The sequence below is a fragment of the Saccopteryx leptura genome, chromosome 11 (genome assembly GCF_036850995.1).
Source record: "Saccopteryx leptura isolate mSacLep1 chromosome 11, mSacLep1_pri_phased_curated, whole genome shotgun sequence".
NCBI lineage: Eukaryota > Metazoa > Chordata > Mammalia > Chiroptera > Emballonuridae > Saccopteryx > Saccopteryx leptura.
Window position 1 is genome coordinate 66,807,212 of NC_089513.1, and position 23,741 is coordinate 66,830,952.

Genomic DNA, 23,741 nt, shown 5'->3' on the forward strand with positions numbered 1-23,741 from the left:
CTGCCTGGACCACTTTATCCTCCAGCACCACAGTTCCTAATTTACAAAACAGAACTATCTAGGGACTTTTGTCCAGGAAAAAGGAGGGGAGACAGGGAGAGTGGCACATGACACACAAAATAACAATGGTAATAACGTAGGTATTTTTGATTCACTCTTGAACTCTTCCAGCAGCCCTTTGGTGTTCAAAAAAGTTGAATACTTTAAAAAAAAATGTAAACATTGTTACTGCAGACCTCCTTGGAACCTTACATAGGCTCAAATACTGTGAAGAGGTTTTTATGAAAATGGTTTTCCAAATAGCTATAAACTAAGGTTTCCACAGGCATTAGGCTCCAGTGAGCCCTGAAGGATCCTGTGAAGACAGAAAAGGCCCAAAGCAGAGTCCCCCCACCAGCCATCCCCCATCTCCAACGCTGCAGTGCGGGGTCTAACATGGCTGTCCTCTCTGGCAGGACTTCAGCAAGAATCTATGGTGTTTTTCCACTTGCTGGTCGAAGACCCTGGAAGAGAACCTTGCCTGGAAGAAGGACACTGGAGTCAGGAGGTACTTTAGCGCCAGGCCACTGATCTCAGGAGCCAGCAGAGGGACAGCCCTGCTGCTGGGAGCCTGGGGTGAAGCCTGGCCGCTCCGCACGTGCTGGTTCTCGGAGGCTGCTGACCCACCCCTGTCGCCCCTGGGGACCAAGTGGGGCCCTCCACCAATTTCCTCCCCAGTTTCCGCAGTGATAAATTCCTCATCTGAAGACCTTAAACGAACTGAAAAACCCAAGGGAGCAGTTAGTACAGTCACCATCTTCCGGGACTCAGCGAGAGGGGCTGCCTCATCCCACTCTTTGTTGCAGAGGTCTGGGAACAACTGCTTCTGGATCCGCAAAGGATGGTGGGAGGGCTGCCTCCCAGGGTTCCCAAAAGGGTTCTCCTTCTTAGCCTTCTTTGAGTCCCTGTCCGCTTGAAATTGACCAGCCTTTTGCTCAGGAGATTCAAACACGACACCCCGGGTCCTTGGCCTCTTAAGCCTCCTTTCTAACAGCACGTGGACACTTGGTTTTCTGGAGGAGGAACGCATGTATTGCTGTACGGAGTCGGGAACCAGGGGCACGAAGAGCCTGGGGCTCAGGCTGTCCTGAAAGTAGTCCTTACAGGGCTGTCGACTGACAATGGGCACCACCTGGCCAGGCCTCAGTGCTGCGACAAAGGCACGAAGCTCTGAATAGGAGGAGTGGTCGGAGTAAGGGATGACGTGGATATTGGGGTGGGAGCGGTGGACCTTCCGGCTCGTGGGAAGGATAGCAATGGTGGGGTGGGCCTGGTTCCAACGCAACATGGCAGAGTGGCAGATCTCCATGTGGTCCACGGCGTGGATGCGGCCAGCGCTCTCCTCCACTGTGAACACATCGGCCAGGCCCAACAGCTGCACCACCTCCAGGCGCCGAGGGCTCAGCACCACCCAGGTCCGAAACTCCAGGGCCAGCTGCTCCAGCAGGGACTCTTTCCCCAGGCTGTAGAGCCCTGAGTGAAGATACGGGGACGGGGAAAGTACAAGAAGGAAGAGAATGAAGCTATTGGGGAATCCTAATAAATCAACCAAATGTTCAGCAAAAATAAACAAAATTAACGGGAGGGTTGCAGTACATCGGGGATGGGATGGCACTTGAGCTAAGGTACATTCTCCAATTCAGCAAGGGGAAGCACCTGCCCCGTGTCAGACACTGCAAACAGAACATCTCCGTCCTCCAGGAGTGTGGGCTACACGGGACCCCAGAAACCACGCGGTTAAGGGCAATGCTAGAGGCATGCACACAGCATTAGAAGGGCACAAAAAAGTATCTACAAATTGATGGACTTAGAAAAACTTTCCTGAACATGACAACTGAGCTAAGTCTTAAAGGGTGGATCCAAGTTAACCTGGCAAGGGAAGGGAATGGTGGAGAATATTTTAAGAGGGATCTGTTTGGTGTCACTCAAGTACAAAGAAGGAACTGGCAAGAAAGGACACTAGACCTTCAATGGATGATTCGATAAAGTAGGTGTGATACCTACATACAATGGAATACCTCTTAGCCATAAGAAATGATGAAATACTGCCATTTGTGATCACATGGATGGATCTTGAGAATATCAGGCTAAGCAAAGTAAGTGGGATTATAAAGGCTTAGAACCGCCCTGGCCGGTTGGCTCAGCGGTAGAGCGTCGGCCTAGCGTGCGGAGGACCCGGGTTCGATTCCCGGCCAGGGCACATGGGAGAAGCGCCCATTTGCTTCTCCACCCCTCCGCCGCGCTTTCCTCTCTGTCTCTCTCTTCCCCTCCCGCAGCCAAGGCTCCATTGGAGCAGAGATGGCCCGGGCGCTGGGCATGGCTCTGTGGCCTCTGCCTCAGGCGCTAGAGTGGCTCTGGTCGCAATATGGCGACGCCCAGGATGGGCAGAGCATCACCCCCTGGGGGGCAGAGCACCGCCCCTGGTGGGCGTGCCGGGTGGATCCCGGTCGGGTGCATGCCGGAGTCTGTCTGACTGTCTCTCCCTGTTTCCAGCTTCAGAAAAATGAAAAAAAAAAAAAAAAAAAGGCTTAGAACCATGTGATTATACTCATTTGTGGGATATAAAACAGAAAGCAACAAACAAAACACAGGCAAAGATGCAGACAACAGAATGGCAGTAACCAGAGGGTAGGGGGCGTGGAAGGAGAATTCAGAGGGTAAAAAGGGGTCAAATCTATGGTTGACTAGATTTTGGGTGGTGAGCATACAGTGCAACATCCAGATGACGTATTATAGAACTGTACATTTGAAACTTACATATCATGAACCAACATTACCCCAATAAATTTTGTTTAAGAAAATGACATTAGAGAGGTAAACTGGGTCATAGAATAGAGGGCACTGTATGTACTGCTCAGGAACTTGAACTTCATTCTGTAAGTGAAGAGGAGCCATTGAAGAGTCTGAAGAGGGGGAAATGGCTCATTCTAACCATAGGAATAACACGATCAAAGCAGGCAGGGCTTTCAAAAACATGTAGCAGCAGCGTGATTCACGGCCTGGAGGAGAAGACACTAAAAGCAGAAGTATCAGTGAGAAGTTCAAATGGTACGTACACAAAAAACACGAAGGCCTGAATTTGAATAATGCTCGGGTAAGAGATGGGAAATGTGTTGAGCAGTTGTTCTCAGACCTTCGCTCAAGGTGTACTTCAAATCCACAATCAGACCGTGAACTCCTTTAAAGAGCTCCTATCTTTATATCCACATTATTCCTATGGTTCAAATTCTCACCCTTTAGGCACAAATGGAGCTGATTTTCTTTTTTTCTCTCCCTATCCCCCCACATTCATTCATTTATTCTTTCTTTCTCTCCTTCCTTCCTTCCTCCCTCCCTTCTTCTTATTCTTCCTTCCTCCTTCCCTCCTTCCCCCCCTCCCTCTTTCCCCCTTTCTTTCTTTCTACCTCTTCTAGGTCCTTTAATAGTAAACTGTAAGCCCTAATATTATTCATCTTTCTATTCCACAGCCTATCAGAATGGTTAGCACATAGTAGGGGCTTTTTCTATATTTTCAAAATTAACCAAGCCCTACTACAGCACCCTCCTAACTAGCTGTGCTCCTCTGGGAAACTCTGCATTAAAAACTCCAAGAAAAAGTAGGACAGACAGTTCTCCATGAGCAGTTAAGCAATCCTGAGAGTAAGGGGTACTTTTTTTCTTTTTTTTTTTTTCTTGGCTCTGGCCAGTTGGCTCAGCGGTAGAGCGTCAGCCCAGCATGTGGAAGTCCTGAATTCGATTCCTGGTCAGGGCACACAGGAGAAGTGACTATCTGCTTCTCCACCCCTTCCCTTCTCTCTCTCTTCCCCTTTCACAGCCACGGCTCGATTGGAGCAAGTTGGCCCTGGGCTCCATAGTCTTGCCTCAGGCACCAAGAAAAGCTCAGTTAGTTGCTAAGGAGCAGCAGCCCAGTCAGGCAGAGCATCGCCTGGTAGGGGGCTTGCCAGATGGATCCTGGTTGGGGCGCATGCGGGAGTCTGTCTCTCTGCCTCCCTGCCTCTCACTTAATAAAAAAAAATATATAGATATTAATTAATTTATTTATTATTTAGAGAGAGGAAGGAAAAGAGAGAGAGAAACACTGATTTGTTGTTGCCCCACTTATTTATGCATTCATTGGTTAATTCTTATATGTGCCCTGACTGGGGATCAAACTTGCAATCTTGGTGTATCAGGACTATGTTCTGACCAAATGAGCTTCCCAGACAGCAACAACCTATTACATTTTTAAAAACAAAAATTGAGGCCTGACCTGTGGTGGCACAGTGGATAAAGCGTCGACCTGGAAATGCTGAGGTTGCCGGTTCGAAACCCTGGGCTTGCCTGGTCAAGGCACATATGGGAGTTGATGCTTCCAGCTCCTCCCCACTTCTCTCTCTCTGTCTCTCCTCTCTCTCTCCCCCTCTGTCTCTCCCTCTCCTCTCCAAAAATGAATAATAATAAAAAAAATTAAAAACAAAAATTGACTTTCATAAACTATCTCAAAGGGCAATTCCAAAAGAAGAGCCCCCAAAATAAATAATGTGTACTCTTATGGAATCTCTAGACCAGGGGTAGTCAACCTTTTTATACCTACCGCCCACTTTTGTATCTCTGTTAGTAGTAAAATTTTCTAACCGCCCACCGGTTCCACAGTAATGGTGATTTATAAAGTAGGGAAGTAACTTTACTTTATAAAATTTATAAAGCAGAGTTACAGCAAGTTAAAGCCTATAATAATAATTACTTACCATGTACTTTATGTTGGATTTTCGCTAAGTTTGGCAGAATAAAGCTTTATAAAACAACTTACTATAGTTAAATCTAACCTTTTATTTATACTTTGGTTGCTCTGCTACCACCCACCATGAAAGCTGGAATGCCCACTAGGGGGCGGTAGGGACCAGGTTGACTACCACAGCTCTAGACCAAATCTACAGGTGGCTTTTCAATGTATTTAATTTTAAGCACAACACTCACTTGAGAGTATCTACATACTAATAAATTTCATTCCCTTATATAATAAATATTTATGAAATGCCTCATCAGGTATTAAACTAGGCACTTGAGATATATCCATAATTAGAACAGTACAGCAGGGGAGACATAATAAAAACTAAATATAATAAATGTGTAAATTATGGAACCCCTGTTAAGGTGGTAAGTACCCTTCTACTTAAAACAAAATTCTTTGTCCTAAGAGCCATGGTTACATTTAGGATCAAGTTCAAAATGTCTTTTTAAAATTTATTCATTTTAGAGAGGAGGGATGGGGAGGGGGGGGAGAGAGGGGGGGGAGGAGCAGGAAGCATCAACTCTCATATATGCCTTGACCAGACTTAGTGCAGGGTTTGAACCGGCAACCTCAGTGTTCCCAGGTCGACACTTTATCCACTGCGCCACCAGAGGTCAGGCCAAAATGTCTTTTACAAGCACTTCAGTCCCTCCTGCCTTTGCAAATTCCTCACCTACTGTGAACCTGTTATAGTGGCTGCTGCTTCTCTGTTCCACACTCAAGACTTCTTCCCACTTTCATCTGCTCTCAAAGAGTTTATTTGAGGGGAGAGGGGACAGCGGAAGTTAGTGGGTGCAACGAAAGATAGAAAAAGTTGAATGACAGGGGATCGGGAGTAGGGATGGGGGGCAGGGGGCAATTTTAAATCAGATGGCCAGGGTAGGTTTCACAGAGAAGGGGAGGTCTGCACAAAGACTTGCAAGATGTAGACACCCACAGAGAACCTAGTGGCACCACCTACGGGTGAGAGAAAAAGGAAAGGAAACAACTCACCAATCTTGATGTCATGTTGTGGGTGCTTTCGGATGAGCTCAACAATCTGCCAGGTGGCTTCTTGTTGGGAAGGAAGAGCCAGCGCTGGGTTGCAGTTGGTGTTGTCTAGGTATAAGGTGTGGATCTGCTTACCCCCTCTCAGGGCTGGCTCCTTCAGCATGGATGGTGTATACCGAAAATCACCTGCGAGCAGAGGGCCGGAGACCAAAGTATGAAAGACAAGTCTCCCTCCTCCAAAAACAGATGGGCATTTACTTTCTGGCCTGGAGTCTGGCACTGAACTGAGATGTATAGTATAGCTTCCTTGTGGAAATGTTTCTCTCCTGCTCCTGGACAAGGTTTGGACCCTTAAGGAGTGAGAAATCAGTTAAGAAAGGGTCAGTGCTCCTGTGAGATAAAGCTAGGATGCCTCCAGACTTCTGTTATGAGCTAAGGCTGCCAGAGGCGGATTAAGGTCAGTTGAGGCCCCAGGAGCGTTAGAAAATATTGGGCCCCTTAAAAAAAAAGAGAGAAAGACAGGGAAAATAAAAATACATGTTAACCATATTTTTAAATAAAAAATATTATGTACTATTAATGTTAAAATTGCACATATGAAACCAAACTTGGTGTCATTAGAAAAAAGTGTCAAGTTGGGGTTTTGCGGGGCCCTTGAGAAGTCGGGGCCCAGGGTGCACCCGCCTTTAAATCTGCCTCTGAAGGCTGCTCAAGAAAGTAGTGTGCAGGCTGAGAAGGAGGGTGGGCCCCCTCCGGAGACCCACCTGTGTAGAGGATGGTTCCAAAGTACCCTTCAAAGAGAAACATGACAGAGCCAGGGCAGTGATTGGCATCCATCAGGGTTACAGTCATGGTCTCTCTCCCAATCTCATCCAGAGGCAGGACATGGCTCTCACCAACCTCCAGGGCTCGGATCCACTGCTTAGATACCTGAGGAAACAGTTGGTCATACTAGTGAACACAGACTCCCAGTGACAATTTTATTTTAATTATATATATCCCCCTGAAGTGAGAAGTGACAGACTCCTACATGTGTCGGACAGGGATCCACCCAGCATGCCCACCAGCGGGTGATGCTCTGCCCATCTGGGGTGTTGCTCCACTGCAACCAGAGCCATTCTAGCACCTGAGGCAGAGGCCATGGAGCCATCTTCAGCGCCTGGGCCAACTTTGCTCCAATGGAGCCTTGGCTGCGGGAGGGGAAGAGAGAGACAGAGAGGAAGGAGAGGGGTAGGGGTGGAGAAGCAGATGGATGCCTCTCCTGTGTGCTCTGGCCGGGAATCGAACCAGAGACTTCCACACGCTGGGCCGACGCTCTACCACTGAACCAACCAGCCACCTAACCTCTGTACAATTTTAAATTAAGAGTCCATAAAACAGTGTAGTCAGCAATGCTCAAATTTTCCTGATCATAATAATCCCTTGGAGGCACCTGTTTAAAATTTTCCACCAAATTTCCAGGGCCTGCACCAGCTATACTTTCTGAATCAGATGAGGGAGAGGGAGGCGGTGGAGAATCTGTGTATCAGGTGGATACTCATGATGAGTCAAGTTGGGGAAATACTAGCTTAGTTTATGTGAAAAGGTAGGAAAAGTTTCTTCGGTTGGACTGAAAGCTCTGTCCAACTTGTAACTGAAGCATCCTAAGTCCCCCAGTTGGAAACCTCACTCCTGTTTTGGTTTAAGATGCATTTCTGGGTTCAGACAACTCCCACATTTGTCACAACCAGTCCTCCTGGCCCAACTCTCTGACTCCGACTCCAAGGGGAGATGGACCGAAGTCCCAGCCCGGCGCCGGACCCGCGCTAGAGGCCGACTGCAGCTCCCGGTACCTGTAGGTGACGGTGCAGGAGGAAGGCCGTGATGGGGGAGCAGTAGAGGGGCCGCGCCCAGGTGCTCGACAGCCCCACGGTGTGGTCCGAGTGCATGTGGGACAGGAAGAAGAGCCGCGCGGAGCCAGCCCGGCGCAGACTCCAGAAGTCCACCGCGATGGGCGTGTGGGGAATCAGCGCCCCGTTCATGGTGGCGGTGGCAGAGTCACCGATGGGATCCTCATGGGGACAGAGCTCTGCCCCGAGCCTCCCGCAGCGGCCCCCGAAATAGTCACGCCGGGGCAAGCATAGGGCCACAGACCCGGAGGAGAAAAGCCAGCCCGGGATCGGAACAAATGACTAGAGTGGGCAGAAAAAGAAGGAAGTGACCGTGCTCAGGGTGTCGGGGGAGGAATCGCACACTGCGGAAGCCGCTCTGCGGCGCGCCATTCCCGCCGGCGCGCGGGAGCCGGCAGGGACGGCGCGGAAGCCCTACACTCAAAGCGCGCGCGGCCGGGCGCAGACAGGCCGAAGCAGCCGATTTCCGATTGCCCGCTGCAGCCCCACCCGACCGAGCTGCGCTCGGAGGTGAGAGGTTGGGGGAAGGGCAGCCTAAGGTCGGGGCCCAGGCTCGGCTCGGCGCTCGCTAGGAGAGGGTGAGTGGCAGCTGCTCTGCGTGGTCTTTGGAGGAGTAGGCGGGACTTCCGCAGAAAGCGTGATAGGACGTATCCGTGCCGGCGACCGCGTGGAGGCGCCAGAAAGGCTGGAACTGAGAGGGTGGGGTCTGCGGACTGGTGCCCGCGGGACTGGAAAGCCCGCCAAGGGCTTCAAGGTAGTGGGAGAGGTCCGCGGGCGGGGCGAACAGGCCAGCAGGTCCCGGGGAAGGAACCGTAGGGCCTGCGGAGGTGGAGGGCTCGCGGGGGAGCGGAGCGGGTCGAAGCTCGAGGGTGCCAGGCCCAGGGGGGCCGGGGCCGCGGCGAGATCCCGCTTCCAGCCCGCTCACTGACACCTCCTTTACCCAGGTTCCCGCGTCGGGGCTGCGGGGCCGCCCCAGGACTGCCCGGGGGGATGCCGTACCTCGGCTCCGAGGACGTGGTGAAGGAGCTGCGGAAGGCTCTGTGTAACCCCCACGTTCAGGCTGACAGGCTGCGCTACCGGAATGTCATCCAGCGGGTGATTAGGTATCCGCGACCCCTCGCCCCGCCCCCACCGCGGGCCCCGCGGCGCCGCGCCCTCCGAAACAGTAGATGCACTTGTCCACGTGGCTGTGCTGTGACCTGGCTTCCTGCTTCTCGGGGGTGCCATCCCAGTCTCCCTCGTGAGCCTTTTTTTTTAAAACTCTTTCATTCAGCTGGGTGGTTTCATGCATATCTAATGTAAACTGCTGACTCCCAAACCTGTAACATACCTAGTACAGACCTCTTTTATCTTCAGACCCACACATCCTACTGCCTGCTTGGCATTTCCACTTGGATGTTTCTTCAAACACATGCAAAACAGCACCTGCATGCATCCTTCCCCCCCAAACCTGCTCTTCCACTTGTGTGTGTTGATGAGTATCGCTACCCAGCTGACCAAGCGTGGGAATCGGTCTTGATGACACCTGATCTTCACTTTCAAGTCAGATGGATGAATAGTTCTAAATACCTACCCTGTAAAAAAAAAAAAAAAAAAAAAAAAAGGCACAGCTGTTGTTCTGGTTTCATTACCAAAGCAGTTGCAGTAGCATACTAGGAGAATCACCTTGCCCCCTCATTTCAGGCAGAACGATTTTCCAACATGAGTTTGAACATTTAAGTCTTGCCTACAAATTTGGATCACAAACTGTAGTATGTAAATTTTTCATCCAATGCAGTAATGCTGATTTCAGAAGGATGAGATGGAACTGAGGAATCTGTATTTTAAACAAATATCCCATCTGATTCCTGTAGGAGACCATAGTTTGAGAAATGGAGATTTACAGAATAAACTCCAAACATTTTTATCATAGCACCCAAGGGACACTGGACTAACTTGACTACCTGTGGATTCTCAAAAGAATGTACCATTCTTGCTCATGTCTGTATGCCACATGGCATGTAATTACTGCCTATCTACCACACCTATCTGGTGAGTCCTGCTCATTCAGCTGAAGTATTACTTCCTCTTTGGAAACATTTTATGACTCCTTGGCAGTAGCAGACCTGTGGATTCCCACTGCCCCCTGTCTTCTGTTGAAATGCTTATCTGTTGTACTGTAATTAGTCGTCTTGTCTGGCCTTCGTAGACTTTAAGTTCCTAGAGGTCTGAGACCATACTTTCTTCAAGATTATGTCCTTAGGCCTGACCAGGCGGTGGCACAGTGGATAACGCGTCGGACTGGGATTTCGAGACCCCGAGGTCGCAGCTTGAGCGCAGGCTCATCTGGTTTGAGCAAGGCTCACCAGCTTGAGCCCAAGGTCACTGGCTTGAGCAAGGGGTCGTTCGGTCTGCTGTAGCCCCTGGTCAAGGCATATATGAGAAATCAATCAATGAACAACTAAGGAACTGCAGCGAAGAATTGATGTTTCTCATCTCGCACCCTTCCTGTCTATCTGCCCCTATCTGTCCCTCTCTCTGACTCTCTGTCTCTGCCACACATGAAAAAAATAATAATAAAATAAATGCTGTTTAGTTTAAAAAAAAAAAAAGATTATGTCCTTAGGACATCTCCCTGGAATGTAAAAGCTGAATTTCATTGGAATGTACTAGGAATCCATAAGTATTTGTTGAATGAATAGAAGAGTATTTATTGCAGGCCCCGACGTGACTTAATAGACAGGGTGGTGGCACAGTGGATAAAGCGACCTGGAAATGCTGAGGTCGCCGGTTCGAAACCCTGGGCTTGCCTGGTCAAGGCACATATGGGAGTTGATGCTTCCAGCTCCTCCCCCCTTCTCTCTCTCTGTCTCTCTCTCTCTCCCTCTCTCTCTCCTCTCTAAAAATGAATAAATTTAAAAAAAATAAAAAAAAGAAAAAAAATAGACAGGGTGGACCTGGTTACTTCCCTCTCAGCGATCATAATCTAGTTGGGTAACCAGGATGTGTAAAATAAAACATCCTCCGTAGTTGGTTGGGAATTATGTATTTTATTCCTTTCTTTTTTTTTTTTTTTTCAAGGTATTATTTATTGATTTTGTAGAAAGAGAGAGAGAGAAAGGGGTTAAGGAGGAACTGGAAGCATCAACTCATAGTAGTTGCTTCCCATATGTGCCTTGCTGGGTAAGTGTGGGGTTTCAAACTGGTGACCTCCGCGTTCTAGGTCAGTGCTTTATCCACCGTGCCTTCACAGGTCGTGCACATTTTACTTCTTGCTATGTGTATTGGTTTCAGGCACATGACTCAGGGTGCGGACATGTCTGGTGTTTTCATGGAAATGGTGAAGGCCAGTGCCACTGTCGATATTGTTCAGAAGAAGTTGGTTTATCTCTACATGTGCACATACGCGCCCCTGAAGCCAGACCTGGCTCTCCTGGCCATCAACACACTGTGCAAAGACTGTTCGGACCCCAACCCGATGGTGCGAGGGCTGGCGCTCCGGAGCATGTGTGGCCTCAGGTGAGCACCCTCTGCCCTGCCTGTTCCTTAGTGGCTGATGAATTGAAGAGGTCAAAGGGCAGGTTTTTAATGATGACTGTTTATTTGCTTTTCCATCCTGGGGAAAAACACTGTTGTGTATAACCTGAGAACACAAGATGTTCAGCCATTGCTTTGGCTTAAAAACTATATCACATGGGTTCTTTAGAGGGAGTTTTCCATCCTCACTCTAAGTGAAATAGTTCTTGGTGTTGGTTAAAGATTTCTAAACAATTTGTGTGTGTGTGTGTGTCTGTGCGCATATATATATATGCGCACAGATACACATTGTTTTTTGCTGTCTATGCAGCATTATTCCTCATGAAAGGTCAAGTATGGCTTTTCAAGTTTTGCAGCAGCTCTCCAATCCATGGTTTGATAGATGCACATTCACTGAACCTTCTGTTAAATTAATAGGGCCTGAACTGTGTCAAAACTAGGAATTCAGATCTGGCTGATTTCATGATGTGTTTGTTGCTTAGGATGCCTGGTGTGCAGGAGTATATCCAACAGCCTATTCTCAACGGCCTGCGGGATAAGGCTTCCTATGTCAGGAGGGTGGCAGTCCTTGGCTGTGCCAAGATGCATAGTCTTCATGAAGACTCTGAAGTGGGTAAGTTTCAGGGTAATCCATCATAACCAATATTTACCTGTGCCTGCATTATACATATGGCTTTCTTTGGTAGAAAATCATAACGTGCCCCCGTTTCTGGGCATGTCTCTGTGCACGTGATGCAAAGCTTGCTATTTTCTGAGATTAGAGGAGTCCTTTCTTTGGGGCCCAGGAGAGATCCTTTGCTTTAGCTGCTTAGAACAGCCAGGAGATGGTAGTTTTTTGGCCTTGACTTTGTATTGCCTTTGTGATTTTTGTAGCAGAGAAGTTCAGCTTTGTCTGCTTGGAGCTATTACTCTGGCTTTATTCCTGTGGCTCTGAAGCTTCGCTTCTTAATCTGAGGTCTCTGTTCTCTTTTATAGATGGTGCCCTGGTAAATGAATTATACAGTCTGCTACGTGACCAGGACCCAATTGTGGTGGTGAATTGCTTGAGGTCTCTAGAGGAAATTCTGAAACAGGAAGGAGGTGTTGTCATCAATAAGCCCATCGCCCACCATCTCTTAAATCGGTTTGGACGTGCACCTTGGTGCTCTTTTTTTGTTTGTTTTTTTAAATTCATTTTAGAGAGGCTGGGGGTGGGGGAGAGAAGAGGGGGAGGAGCTGGAAGCATCAACTCCCATATGTGCCTTGACCAGGCAAGCCCAGGGTTTCGAGCTGGCCACCTCAGTGTTCCAGGTCGCTGCTTTATCCACTGCGCCACCACAGGTCAGGCACTCGGTGCTCTTTTTTATGATGATGAGATCAGGCTTTTACTGGGATCTTATTGACATGTTGGCTCTTAGACAACTTCTATAGAGTAGTAAAGAATTTAATCATAACTATTAACTTCTATTTCATTGAGAATTCCTTTTATTTGTCTTAGTTCTTTCATTGATAGAGAGATGGCGGAAACATCCTATGGTACTAAGTTCTGTCATCCTCTGTCATTTTGTCTCCTGAACTAAGCCATTTATGTTGTCTTACAATTTAGAGGATCTGGATCTAGGGTGAAGTTGTTATGTCTTTGGCTTTAGATGAGTGTGCATTTGTACTGTAAATGCGTCTTAGAACTTAAAGTCTATTTTGTGTAAACTTTAAATAGGATAAAAAGAATAATTTGATTATGGCACAGCCTATGTTTAAGAAATCTCCCTTTGTTTTGATGAACAGATGACTGGTGGCATGGAAATGGTCCTAATTTTGTTGCTAAAGTAGCATTTTGTTCTCTTTTTTGGATAGAATGTCCAAACTGGACCAATGGGGCCAGGCTGAAGTATTGAACTTCCTGCTACGCTACCAACCCCACAGTGAGGAGGAACTGTTTGACATTCTCAATCTGTTGGACAGCTTTCTCAAGAGCAGTAGCCCAGGTGTGGTGATGGGAGCCACCAAACTCTTTCTGATCTTGGCAAAAAAATTCCCCCACGTACAAACGGATGTACTTGTGCGAGTCAAGGGACCCTTGCTGGCCGCCTGTTCTTCCGAGAGCCGCGAGCTCTGTTTTGCTGCTCTCTGTCACGTGCGCCAGATCTTGCATAGCTTGCCAGGTCACTTCAGCAGCCACTACAAAAAGTTCTTCTGCTCGTACTCGGAGCCCCACTACATCAAGCTGCGGAAGGTGGAGGTGCTGTGTGAGCTCGTGAACGACGAGAACGTGCAGCACGTGCTGGAGGAGCTTCGAGGCTACTGCACTGACGTGTCCGCTGACTTTGCCCAGGCTGCCATCTTTGCCATAGGTAGGTGTCTGCTGCTGCTGCTTTTTCAGAGCCTGTGCCACCCAGCCAGAAAGCTGCAGAACCATCGAGAGCAAAAGGGAAGGAATCTTTTTTTTTTTTAGATTTTGTTCATTTTTATAGAGAGAGAGAGGAAAGAGATAGAATGGGGGGTGGGGAGAGGAGCAGGAAGCATCAACTCCCATATGTGCCTTGACCAGGCAAGCCCGGAGTTTTGAACTGGTGACCTCAGCGTTCCAGGCCGACACTTTATCCACTGCGCCACCACAGGTCAGGCAGAAGGAATCTTTTTTCAGAGGCAGAGTGCCATGCACCGAGAATTGGGTCAGTGAGGACAAACGAGGGGAGAAAGGTTTTTTCCATCAACCCTGGTGTTGCCGTATCTTCCAGAATAGAGAATACTGTGGGTAACTCAAACTATAATAATTAATATTTATATTGCCTTTTGTTATCCAAAATGCTTTCCCATTCTTCATTTTACCACTGTCTTGAGAGGAAAAGTAAACAAGTGTTACTAGCTTTATTTTAAAGATGAAACTTAGGCACCAATGGTTAATAAATTGCCAGAGATCTTATGGTTCCTGAACTGGGACTGGAACCCAGGTGTCCTGACTCCAAGTCCTGTGTCAGTTGCCACCAGTCGTTTATTGAGCTTCTGCAGTGGGCTGTGTATTGTGCGGACTGTTGACCAACGCAGAAGAAATCCTCAGTCTTACAGGCTTCTGCATACCACTCTGGAATTGACAAGGTTAGGGAAACTCACGAAGTGAAAGCAGGTGGGGCACCACGTTTTGGAGGACTTCAATTGGAGGAGACGGAACCCTCCTCTGTAGAATAAAGTGTGCCTGTTGTTAGGGACAGAGCAGAGGGAGCAAGGAGCCAAGTGGGAAGCTGCAGTCCGGAGACTGCGGTCATGGTCCCGCAGTCACGTCACCTGCCGCCACCTTAGATCTGGCTGCCAGCTTAAATACCTTGTTACAGAAGGTTTCCAACCCTGGTGGATGGGAAAGTCTTCTCCCGTGATCTTTCCGTTTTCTACTGGTCTATGAAAAACAAACAAACAGAAAACGGACTCACTTTTACCAGATTTCCCTTTCTAGCAAACTTAGGTTCGTATCTCATCAAGCAAGGGGTGACGTTTTTAGGTATCTTTGGTTGTCTTTGTCCTTGGCTGGTGGGAACTTATTTTAGAACAAGATGCTGCATTTACCTTCACAGTTTTCTCTGTTTGCCCTCTGTAGGCGGCATCGCCAGGACCTACACGGACCAGTGTGTGCAGATTCTGACAGAGCTGCTGGGGCTTCGACAAGAGCACATCACCACAGGTAATGGCTGCCTTTGGCACTTCTCTGTCACTTGCCTGGCCTGGAGTCGGTACTCAAAAACTATTGATTATTAAATAACATAGATGTCTAACCGTCTTTTGTTTTCGCATCTGTTGCCATCAGAGAAGCATAGTATCTGTGGATGGAACAAGGTAGAGCGCTCAGGGGCCCTGAGTCTGCAGGCTGTGCTGCACATAGGGATGTGTATTAGGATAAGCTCGCCTGTTATTTCCCCACCTTTACTTCTGTTCTTGGAACGGCAGCCTATTGTAAGCAGTGGCTTCCAGGGCGGGACGAGGGCGAGGCAAGCAAAGTGCCTAGGATGAGAAGATGGAGAGGCCTCACCCTCAGGCTCACGCAAGTGCTAACTCTTTGTGTCTTCCTCAACTACACACTGCCACCCCTTGCTTGGCTCACCGTAGTCCCAGCCCTGGTGGCCCCGTTTATACTGTTTTCAGGGTGTCACTCAACAGCACGACCCCACATCTGCATACAGCCCTGCATCTTACCAAGTGCTCTCACGTCTATTAGCTCATTTATCCCCACGGCACTCTGGTAAGAGCCACATTCATTTAAGGAGTTATTGCCCATATTAGATATTTCTCAAATAATCATTGACCGCCCCTCCAACATCCATTTAAAGAAATGCATCTAGAATCTGATCTGAACATCGGACTTTTCTTAAGGTCCTGTCCTGTGCGGCGGCCCTAACCCTGTGCTCTTGTGCAGTGGTGGTGCAGACGTTCCGAGACCTGGTGTGGCTGTGTCCCCAGTGTGCGGAAGCCGTGTGTCAGGCCCTGCCTGGCTGCGAGGAGAGCATCCAGGACAGCGAGGTAGGTCATCATTCTCCTTGCTTTCAGAGGGCGTCACGTGGGACCCTCTAAAGTGCAGTCTGTTTATTCTTTCTGTCCAGTCTCTGAAGTGGAAACCTTAGACTTGACCACCACCTCAGATTCTCTTTTAGGGGTAGATGAGATGTAAGTTATAAAAACATTAGGATTTATCTCTTGAACAGTTTAGAGTTAAATTTAGACCATGGAGTTTTCAGCCGGAATGAAAGAATCATTTGTGGCATCTTTACAAATATTTGGGCTTCATTCCAGGTCTATTGATTTAATTTTGCAGGAGTAAGGGACCAAGACAAGATATATCTATCTATCTATCTAGATAGATAGATAGATAGATAGATAGATAGATAGATAAATTTATTATTTTTTTCTTAAGTGAGAGGAGAGGAGGTATTTAGACTCTTGCATGCATCCCAACTGGGATCTGTTGGAATCCATGGGCGTCCGAAAGACCAGAGTAACAGGCTTTATTGAAAGGAAGAAAGTAACCCTGCCGGGCACTTCTCCCAGGGAGAAGAGCACCAAAAACAGACTGAGGTAAAACTTTATAGGGTTGGGGATAGCCTCGAGCAAGGGTGTGCTGGTATGTTCGGCTTTCTGGAATACTCGTCATTGGGGTGATTGACCAGCTTCCTGGAGTTCCTTTGTCCCATGGGCGATTGTCCAGTAATTAAGGGTGGGGTCAGGCAGCCAAGCGGAACAGCAAAAGGGCAGTTTGGAATTCATGTATCTATCAGGATCCACCCGGCAACCCCTGTCTGGGGCCAATGCTTAGACCAACTAAGCCACTGGCTGCGAGAGAGCACAAGAGAGAGAAGGGGGAAAGGGAAAGGAAGAGAAGCAGATGGTCACTTCTCCTGTGTGCTGTGACCAGGAATCGAACCCAGGATGTCCACACAGTAGGCCAACGTTCTATCCACTGAGCAAACTGGCCATAGCCTGACATTTTTAAGAAGCCTCAGAGATGAGTCTGTTTTGTACTCTAGGTTAATCACTATGATCACTTCATAATTACTTCATGAAGTAATTAAGTGAAATTCATGAAGTAATTTAGAGAGATTTTTCAGTAGCTTTCACTGAAACATTAAACCCCGAATTGGGGCAGAGGCCCCAAAGCTGAGGAAGCCTTGCTGCTTAGTATAGGCCATGAATCTTTTCACCTCCTTTTGTGCAGAAGAATAGCATTCCTATTTGTTGTAGAGATTGTAGGAGGTGGGATCGATACAGCACAAGTTGAAATAAAAGATTACACCTTTTGTGCTGATACTGGGGGGAAAGGAAAGCCTGTGACTGCAGGTTGAGCATCTGTTCTTTTTTCTTTCCTTTTTTTTTTTTTTTTTTTTTTTTTTTGGTGGCAGTGACAGAGAGAGGGACAGATAGAGACAGACAGACAGGAAGGGAGAGAGATGGGAAACATCAATTCTTCGTTGCGGCACCTTAGTTGTTCATTGATTGCTTTCTCATATGTGCCTTGACTGGGAGGCCTTCAGCAGACCGAGTAACCCCTTGCTCAAGTCAGCAACCTTGGGTCCAAGCTGGTGAGCTTTTGCTCAAACCAGATGAGCCCGCGCTCAAGCTGGAGACATCGGGGTTTCAAACTCTGCGTCCCCAGTCCGACACTCTATCCACTGAGCCACCACCTGGTCAGGTGACCACCTGTTCTTATTCCTTCATTCCCCAGGGGAAGCAGGCACTCATTTGGCTACTTGGTGTCCACGGAGAAAGAATTCCCAATGCTCCCTACGTGTTGGAAGACTTTGTAGAGAATGTGAAGTCCGAGACATTTCCGGCTGTGAAGATGGAGCTGCTCACGGCACTGCTGCGCCTCTTCCTCTCGCGGCCTGCTGAGTGCCAGGATGTGCTGGGGCGGTTGTTGCACTACTGCATAGGTGGGTTCTCCAGGCGGAGAGGGTACATGCCATGACCGATGGTAATTCCCACACCTTTCCTTGTTTGATGAAACGTGTCTGGGACCCAAGACGTGATTTCCTCCTGTTTTGGTTGGCACAGGGGTAGGAGAATAATGTTCCTGTTTTTAATTAACTCATCTGTTGTCTTGCTTCAGAAGAAGAAAAGGACATGGCAGTACGGGACCGAGGTCTCTTCTATTACCGCCTCCTCCAAGCTGGCATTGAGGAAGTTAAGCGGGTCCTGTGTAGCCCTAAATCTGACCCTTCCCTTGGACTTCTGGAGGATCCAGCAGAAAGACCTGTGAATAGCTGGGCCTCAGACTTCAACACGCTGGTGCCAGTGTATGGCAAAGCCCGCTGGGCAGCCATCTCTAAATGCCAGGGTGCAGAGCGTCGCGGCCCAGAGCTCCCCAACGTGGCATCCTTGGCCGCATCAGGTAATACAGTCTTTACTTTCTATCTTGTCACAAGAAATGGTTCTTTTGTAGTAACCAGTAAGAAGTAGAATACCCTAGCTAAATCTCAGACTGTTGCCTGAACTTGTGAGCAAGAAAGAAGTTCATTGTTGGCTAACTAAGCCATTTATCCAAAGATGAAAGTCACATGTGTGCTTTTGGAAATCTAGATTGAAATTGTAGTTTCTATCGGTTAAGACTATCTCTTACACAAGCTTTATGACTCTTTTAGGACCCCTGATTCCTGAAGAGAACAAAGAGGGGGTACAAGAACTCCCGGACTCTGGAGCCCTCATGCTAGTCCCCAATCACCAGCTCACTGCTGAGTATTTTGAGAAAACTTGGCTTAGCCTCAAAGTTGCTCATCAGCAAGTGTTCCCTTGGCAGGGAGCAGTCCATCCTGACACCCTGCAGATGGCCCTGCAGGTCGTGAACGTCCAGACCATCGCAGTGAGCAGGGTTGGGGCTCAGCCATGGAAAGCCTACCTCAGTGCTCAGGATGACACCGGCTGTCTGTTCTTAACAGAGCTGCTGCTGGAGCCCGAGAACTTAGAAATGCAGGTCTCCGTGAAGCAGAGTGAGGCGAGGACCGAGACGCTGAGCAGCTTTGTTTCTGTATTAGAGACTGTCATCAGAACAATTGGAGACATGAAATCATAACAGTCTGCTGCCTGTCCTGAGTGAGATGAACAGCTTCTCAGAGTTTTTCTTATTAAAGCTGCTTGTAAGTCCAGAGAAGATTAACTGCAAAGGAGATTGGGAAATCTAGGAATCAGAATTCTAATGTTTTTTGTCCAAACACCATTGACTTAGTCCTCTCAGACCTACTGGTGAATGACCTCATTTCTTCCAGGTGATGTTGTCAAGGTTAATGGTGGTAAGGGGGTGGGAATGGGGTCAGGATAGGGTGTGGGTTCTTTTCTAATCAGGTTAAGGGTGTTTTACTAAGTAAAGGTGCCCGATGTGTGTAGAAACTGATGGAGTCATCATTCGTGGGCGTCATAGTTTTCTCCCAGGATTATTGTAATAAATTCCTGACTGTTCTCATATTTCTAATCATGCTTCTTAAGCCAGAGTTCAAGGTCTTCAGTGACAGGTTTCACCGCTCCCCAAACACCCTATCTTCTGGCAAAAGCGAACCACATGCAGTTCCCTGAGTGCACCAGCTCCCTCTCACCTCTGTGCTTTGACACCTGCTCTTATTTCTTGCCCAGACATTTCCTCACCCTCAGCTCTGTATTTAAGTAACACCTGGTCTATCTTTTAGTGTCCAGCTCAGTCATGACTCTTTCAGGCAGCTTTCTGTGTCCCTCACTCTCTTCATGAAGGCTCTCCTTCAAACTGTGAAAGCAGTTGGCACGTATGTCTGGCAGAACTATTGTTATTGTCTTGTCACTGTGCCTCACTGTTTTTCCAATAGTATAATATAAATATATTCTGGAAGCTGCCTGTGCACACTCCAGTGAAGAGCCAGCACGCAGGGCCCCCATCACCTCCCTCCTCCCCTTCCTCCACTGAGCCACCCCACCCCTTCCGTCTCTTCCTAGGCTGCAGCACAGGGTCAAGAGGAGTCTCCAGGGATCGGAGGGGGAGTGTCAGAGGTCTGGGTGGCAGCTGTAGGAGTGGCAGTGTCATGGCTCAGGGCAGAGGGGCAGGAGACTTGTCTCCAGCCTGGCACCTTGGGGCCATGGGAACACAGGCCGTGGGGGTGGGCTCTGGTGGACGGTGGATGCAGAGGCTGGAATCGGGGATCTGGAGAGGTGCAGGAAACCCACACCGCCAACTCCGCTCTTCCCCATCCACCCCAGACCTACTGAACTCATAGCCCCTAAAGAAGTGGGGTGGTTTGAGGTCTGCGCACCAACGGCAGGTGAGAGGTGGCGCGTGTGGGAGGTGAGGCAAGACGGACAGAGGGAGGGAGAGGTGACTGAAATCCCCCTGCCCAGGTCACTATTATCAGGAGGGCGGTGGGTGGAGTAGGCAGCAGGCTCACAGAAGTCAGGGGGCCCCCGGAAGGCGCAGGTGCCCCATGACTGTTGATCCCGTTAGCGGGGCCTACTAATAGTCCAGCAGCGCTGTAGCGTGTACGCCCTGCGTGTACACAGAGTAATTCAGTTGTGCGAGGCTGTAGGGGCAGATGTGCATAAAGCAAGCCAAAAAGGGTATCTCAAACATGTTTTTTTTTTTTTTTTTTTTTTTGTATTTTTCTGAAGTTGGAAACGGGGAGGCAGTCAGACAGACTCCCGCATGCGCCCGACCGGGATCTACCCGGCATGCCCACCAGGGGGTGATGCTCTGCCCATCTGGGGCATTGCTCTGTTGCAACCAGAGCCATTCTAGTGCCTGAGGCAGAGGCCATAGAGCAGCGGTTCTCAACCTGTGGGTCGCGACCCTGGTGGGGTCGCCTAAAGCCATCGGAAAATACATAATGCATATCAGGTATTTACATTCCGAATCATAACTGTAGCAAGATTACAGTTATGAAGTAGCCACCAAAATTATTTTTTGGTTTGGGGTCACCGCAACATGAGGAACTGTATTGCGGGGTCACGGCATTAGAAAGGTTGAGAACCACTGCCATAGAGCCATCCTCAGCGCCTGGGCCAACTTTGCTCCAATGGAGCCTTGGCTGCAGGAGGGGAAGAGAGAGACAGAGAGGAAGGAGAGGGGGAGAGGTGGAGAAGTAGATGGGCGCTTCTCCTGTGTACCCTGGCCGGGAATCGAACCCGGGACTCCTGCACACCAGGCTGACACTCTACCACTGAGCCAACCGGCCAGGGCCTCAAACATGTTCTTGTGGGAATTACTGTCCAAGTTGCCTGGGAAGACCTTGCTGCCCATGGTCCCTGTCCCTGATCCTGGTCCAGTTCACGCCATTATCACTGTGGGCCACCTTGGAGGCTGCCACAAACGATATGGACATAGCCCCAGGCCCCTTGCATGACGATGCTGGTCACTTGCTTCTGGGAGCCCAAGTCCATCTGCAGCCTCTCAGAGGTAGTGTCAGCAGTCCAGGTGTTGAATTTGCCCTGCTTATCCAGCCCCACATAGAAGGGATGCCAGCTGCAGGAGCTCAGGCTGCAGGCCCCGTAGATGCTGGAGGCCGAGATCTGAATGCTGGGGAATGGTGTTCTTCAGGCCCAGGGGTTCAGCGCATCCATTCTACTCACAGCCAAGGAGCTCAGAATGCAGGTGCAGCCACAGTGGCAGATAACAGGCACCATCCTCACATACTCATTCCCTAGGGGGGAGTCAAACATGACTTCAGGCCATTGTTGTCCAGAGACGCAGAGCATAGATGTGTCCTGAGTTCCCTCCCTGGATGAACTAGAACATTGTCCCACTGAGGCTGTGAGCCACCTTGAAAGCCTGCAGGTACCCTGCACTGCCTGCCCGGCTGGCACCCTTCGTCTGCATTGCCGCACCCCTCACCCACACCTGCCCATCAGGTTCCTGGACCCAGGTGTTCTTAATATAGTTGTGAGCTGTCCAGGTATCAACAGTGTCCATGCTGTGCAGGTGGCCAGCTCCGGGGTCCAGCGCTGCAAACCCATGAAGCCCAAGGGCACGGATGAGGCAGAGATCTGCCAGTGCTGGCTGAGGGTCTCAGTGGATGTCGCTGTGGCCTTGAGGGCACTCAGAAGATAGACTGGGTGAAGACATCCCGAGGTGGGAGTCCTCAATCACCTGGCAGTCGGCATCACTGTGGCAAGGGCGTGGGAAACGGGGACCTGCAAAGGAGGCCTGCGAAGCCTCCGGAGGTAGAGGCTGTAGAAGTAGAGGTGGTCCTGGCCCAATAAGCAGGTCCCCCTGTTCAGGCACTCACTGGAGTCACAGAAGCCTCCCGGCGGTGAAGAGGCCGGAGACGCAGCGCTGCGGGACCGGCGCACTCAGGACTATGGGATGGGGGCTCCTGCCTGGTGACCTCTGCCAAGCTGTAGTCGGGCACCTTCACTTTCTTCGTTCAAAGTTGGTCTCCTTCCTTTCCAAGAGGCTGTTAATAGGATGGAGAGGCGCTGCTTCCCCGGCCCAGAACAGTTCTAGAAGCCTGCATCTGCTCTGTGGTGGGTACAGGGTAGTTCATAGTGAACATTTACAGCACGTGGATGTGGTGTGCAGGGAACAAGGTAACAGCGAGGCGTTCTGTGGTTGGTGCTGTGGAGCACGGCTGTGCCCTAGGGTCCCATGCTCCATGTATCTCGCCGTGTTCCTTCCTACGGCAGCTCGTGCGTTCAGTGCTGGGGTCTCTGCAGAACTGCACCAGGACCTCGGAACTCTCGGCTTCCCCTCACTTTTAATTTTATTCATGCCTGACCACATTTTATACATACATTGAGACAACTTAAGGCAAGAACAGATTTTATAAAATGATGGCAAAGTATAAACTGGAGAGTCCAGAACAGGGAAAATGAAACTACCCGTTCAGACCAGCCGGGTTAGGGGTGGGGAGACGCGGATATTAAGCGCCTGCGCAATTGGTGTAGCGTAGCCTCAGACTTAACTCTGGCAGTGAGAGTGAGCACAAGCATTGTCACGGGAGAGGAAGGCACACTACAATTCTAGCTTCTAAAAGAAGTGTACATGTAGTTTCACATAGGTGACACCAAGTGACATGTATGAGATTCCTGTGGGGAAGTTAGTATGGGTTTCACACGACTGTTCCACATGGTGTTCTTCAGTGAACACGGAGAGTATAACTTGAACACGGAGCTTGGTGAGGGCATTTCTTCAAGGATTTAAGATAATGTGATCTGGCCCTGGCCGATTGGCTCAGTGGTAGAGCGTTGGCCTGGCATGCGGGGGACCCGGGTTCGATTCCCGGCCAGGGCACATAGGAGAAGCGCCCATTTGCTTCTCCACCCCCCCCTCCTTCCTCTCTGTCTCTCTCTTCCCCTCCCGCAGCCAAGGCTCCATTGGAGCAAAGATGGCCTGGGCGCTGGGGATGGCTCCTTGGCCTCTGCCCCAGGCGCTAGAGTGGCTCTGGTCTAGGCGGTGGGCGTGCTGGGTGGATCCCGGTCGGGCGCATGTCTGACTGTCTCTCCCTGTTTCCAGCTTCAGAAAAAAAAATACAAAAATATATATATATACAAAAAAAACCCCAGCTTAATTGAAGGACTTTTACGTAGATACCTAGATGGGACCACATATCCTTCAAATAATTTCTCACCTGTCGCTTCTCTCAACCGGGCTCTAAATGGGAGTAGGTAACAGGCAGTGTTGAATTTGGGTTTTGCAAGGTGTTTGTCCCCACTGGACATTTTATTATTATTTTTTTTTGGTATTTTTCTGAAGCTGGAAACGGGGAGAGACAGTCAGACAGACTCCCGCATGCGCCTGACCGGGATCCACCCGGCACGCCCACCAGGGGGGCGACGCTCTGCCCCTCCGGGGCTAGCACCTGTGGCAGAGGCCAAGGAGCCATCCCCAGCTCCCCGGCTCTCCGGCCATCTTTGCTCCAATGGAGCCTCGCTGCGGGAGGGGAAGAGAGAGACAGAGAGGAAGGAGAGGGGGAGGGGTGGAGAAGCAGATGGGCGCTTCTCCTGTGTGCCCTGGCCGGGAATCGAACCTGGGACTTCTGCACGCCAGGCCGACGCTCTACCACTGAGCCAACCGGCCAGGGCCCCACTGGACATTTTCTAAGGACAGCAGTTGTCTTTGTTACCATCTGTCT

The 23,741-nt window shown here is 49.5% G+C and overlaps 2 protein-coding genes and 1 pseudogene across 5 annotated transcripts; 1 reads left to right on the forward strand and 2 right to left on the reverse strand.

Annotated features, from left to right (window-relative positions):
* Positions 1 to 263: 263 nt before the first annotated feature.
* On the reverse strand, positions 264 to 7,829 carry DCLRE1B (DNA cross-link repair 1B). The gene is made up of 4 exons (XM_066352550.1): positions 7,633 to 7,829; positions 6,565 to 6,730; positions 5,804 to 5,986; positions 264 to 1,512 (listed from the first exon to the last, which is right to left on the reverse strand). Exons 1-4 carry the CDS (start codon positions 7,819 to 7,821, stop codon positions 431 to 433), a joined length of 1,620 nt encoding a protein of 539 aa, XP_066208647.1. The 5' UTR covers positions 7,822 to 7,829; the 3' UTR covers positions 264 to 430.
* Positions 7,830 to 8,088: 259 nt separating this feature from the next.
* On the forward strand, positions 8,089 to 19,141 carry AP4B1 (adaptor related protein complex 4 subunit beta 1). Of its 4 annotated transcripts, none has more exons than XM_066352548.1 (11): positions 8,089 to 8,199; positions 8,634 to 8,792; positions 10,963 to 11,187; positions 11,688 to 11,818; positions 12,181 to 12,328; positions 13,039 to 13,535; positions 14,774 to 14,857; positions 15,587 to 15,690; positions 17,387 to 17,594; positions 17,771 to 18,052; positions 18,303 to 19,140. In XM_066352548.1, the coding sequence occupies exons 2-11, from the start codon at positions 8,680 to 8,682 to the stop codon at positions 18,728 to 18,730; spliced, it is 2,220 nt and encodes a 739-aa protein (XP_066208645.1). In that variant the 5' UTR covers positions 8,089 to 8,199; positions 8,634 to 8,679; the 3' UTR covers positions 18,731 to 19,140. The 4 variants fall into 4 exon arrangements, with proteins under 4 accessions (XP_066208645.1, XP_066208644.1, XP_066208643.1 ...); XM_066352547.1 differs by having other exon boundaries at positions 8,167 to 8,267; XM_066352546.1 differs by lacking the exon at positions 8,089 to 8,199 and adding an exon at positions 8,307 to 8,443.
* Positions 19,142 to 20,128: 987 nt separating this feature from the next.
* On the reverse strand, positions 20,129 to 22,378 carry LOC136382921 (lactadherin pseudogene; annotated as a pseudogene).
* Positions 22,379 to 23,741: the final 1,363 nt, after the last annotated feature.

Excerpts from the sequence above, each read along its gene's own strand:
- DCLRE1B (XM_066352550.1), bottom strand. The coding sequence starts at position 7,821 with ATGAACGGGGCGCTGATTCCCCACACGCCCATCGCGGTGGACTTCTGG. Across the intron at positions 5,987-6,564 it reads TGGAACCATCCTCTACACAG|GTGATTTTCGGTATACACCA; the intron begins GTGGGTCTCCGG and ends CTCTGCTCGCAG. Across the intron at positions 1,513-5,803 it reads ACAACATGACATCAAGATTG|GGCTCTACAGCCTGGGGAAA; the intron begins GTGAGTTGTTTC and ends ATCTTCACTCAG.
- AP4B1 (XM_066352548.1), top strand. The coding sequence starts at position 8,680 with ATGCCGTACCTCGGCTCCGAGGACGTGGTGAAGGAGCTGCGGAAGGCT. Across the intron at positions 11,188-11,687 it reads CGGAGCATGTGTGGCCTCAG|GATGCCTGGTGTGCAGGAGT; the intron begins GTGAGCACCCTC and ends TTTGTTGCTTAG. Across the intron at positions 14,858-15,586 it reads ACAAGAGCACATCACCACAG|TGGTGGTGCAGACGTTCCGA; the intron begins GTAATGGCTGCC and ends GCTCTTGTGCAG.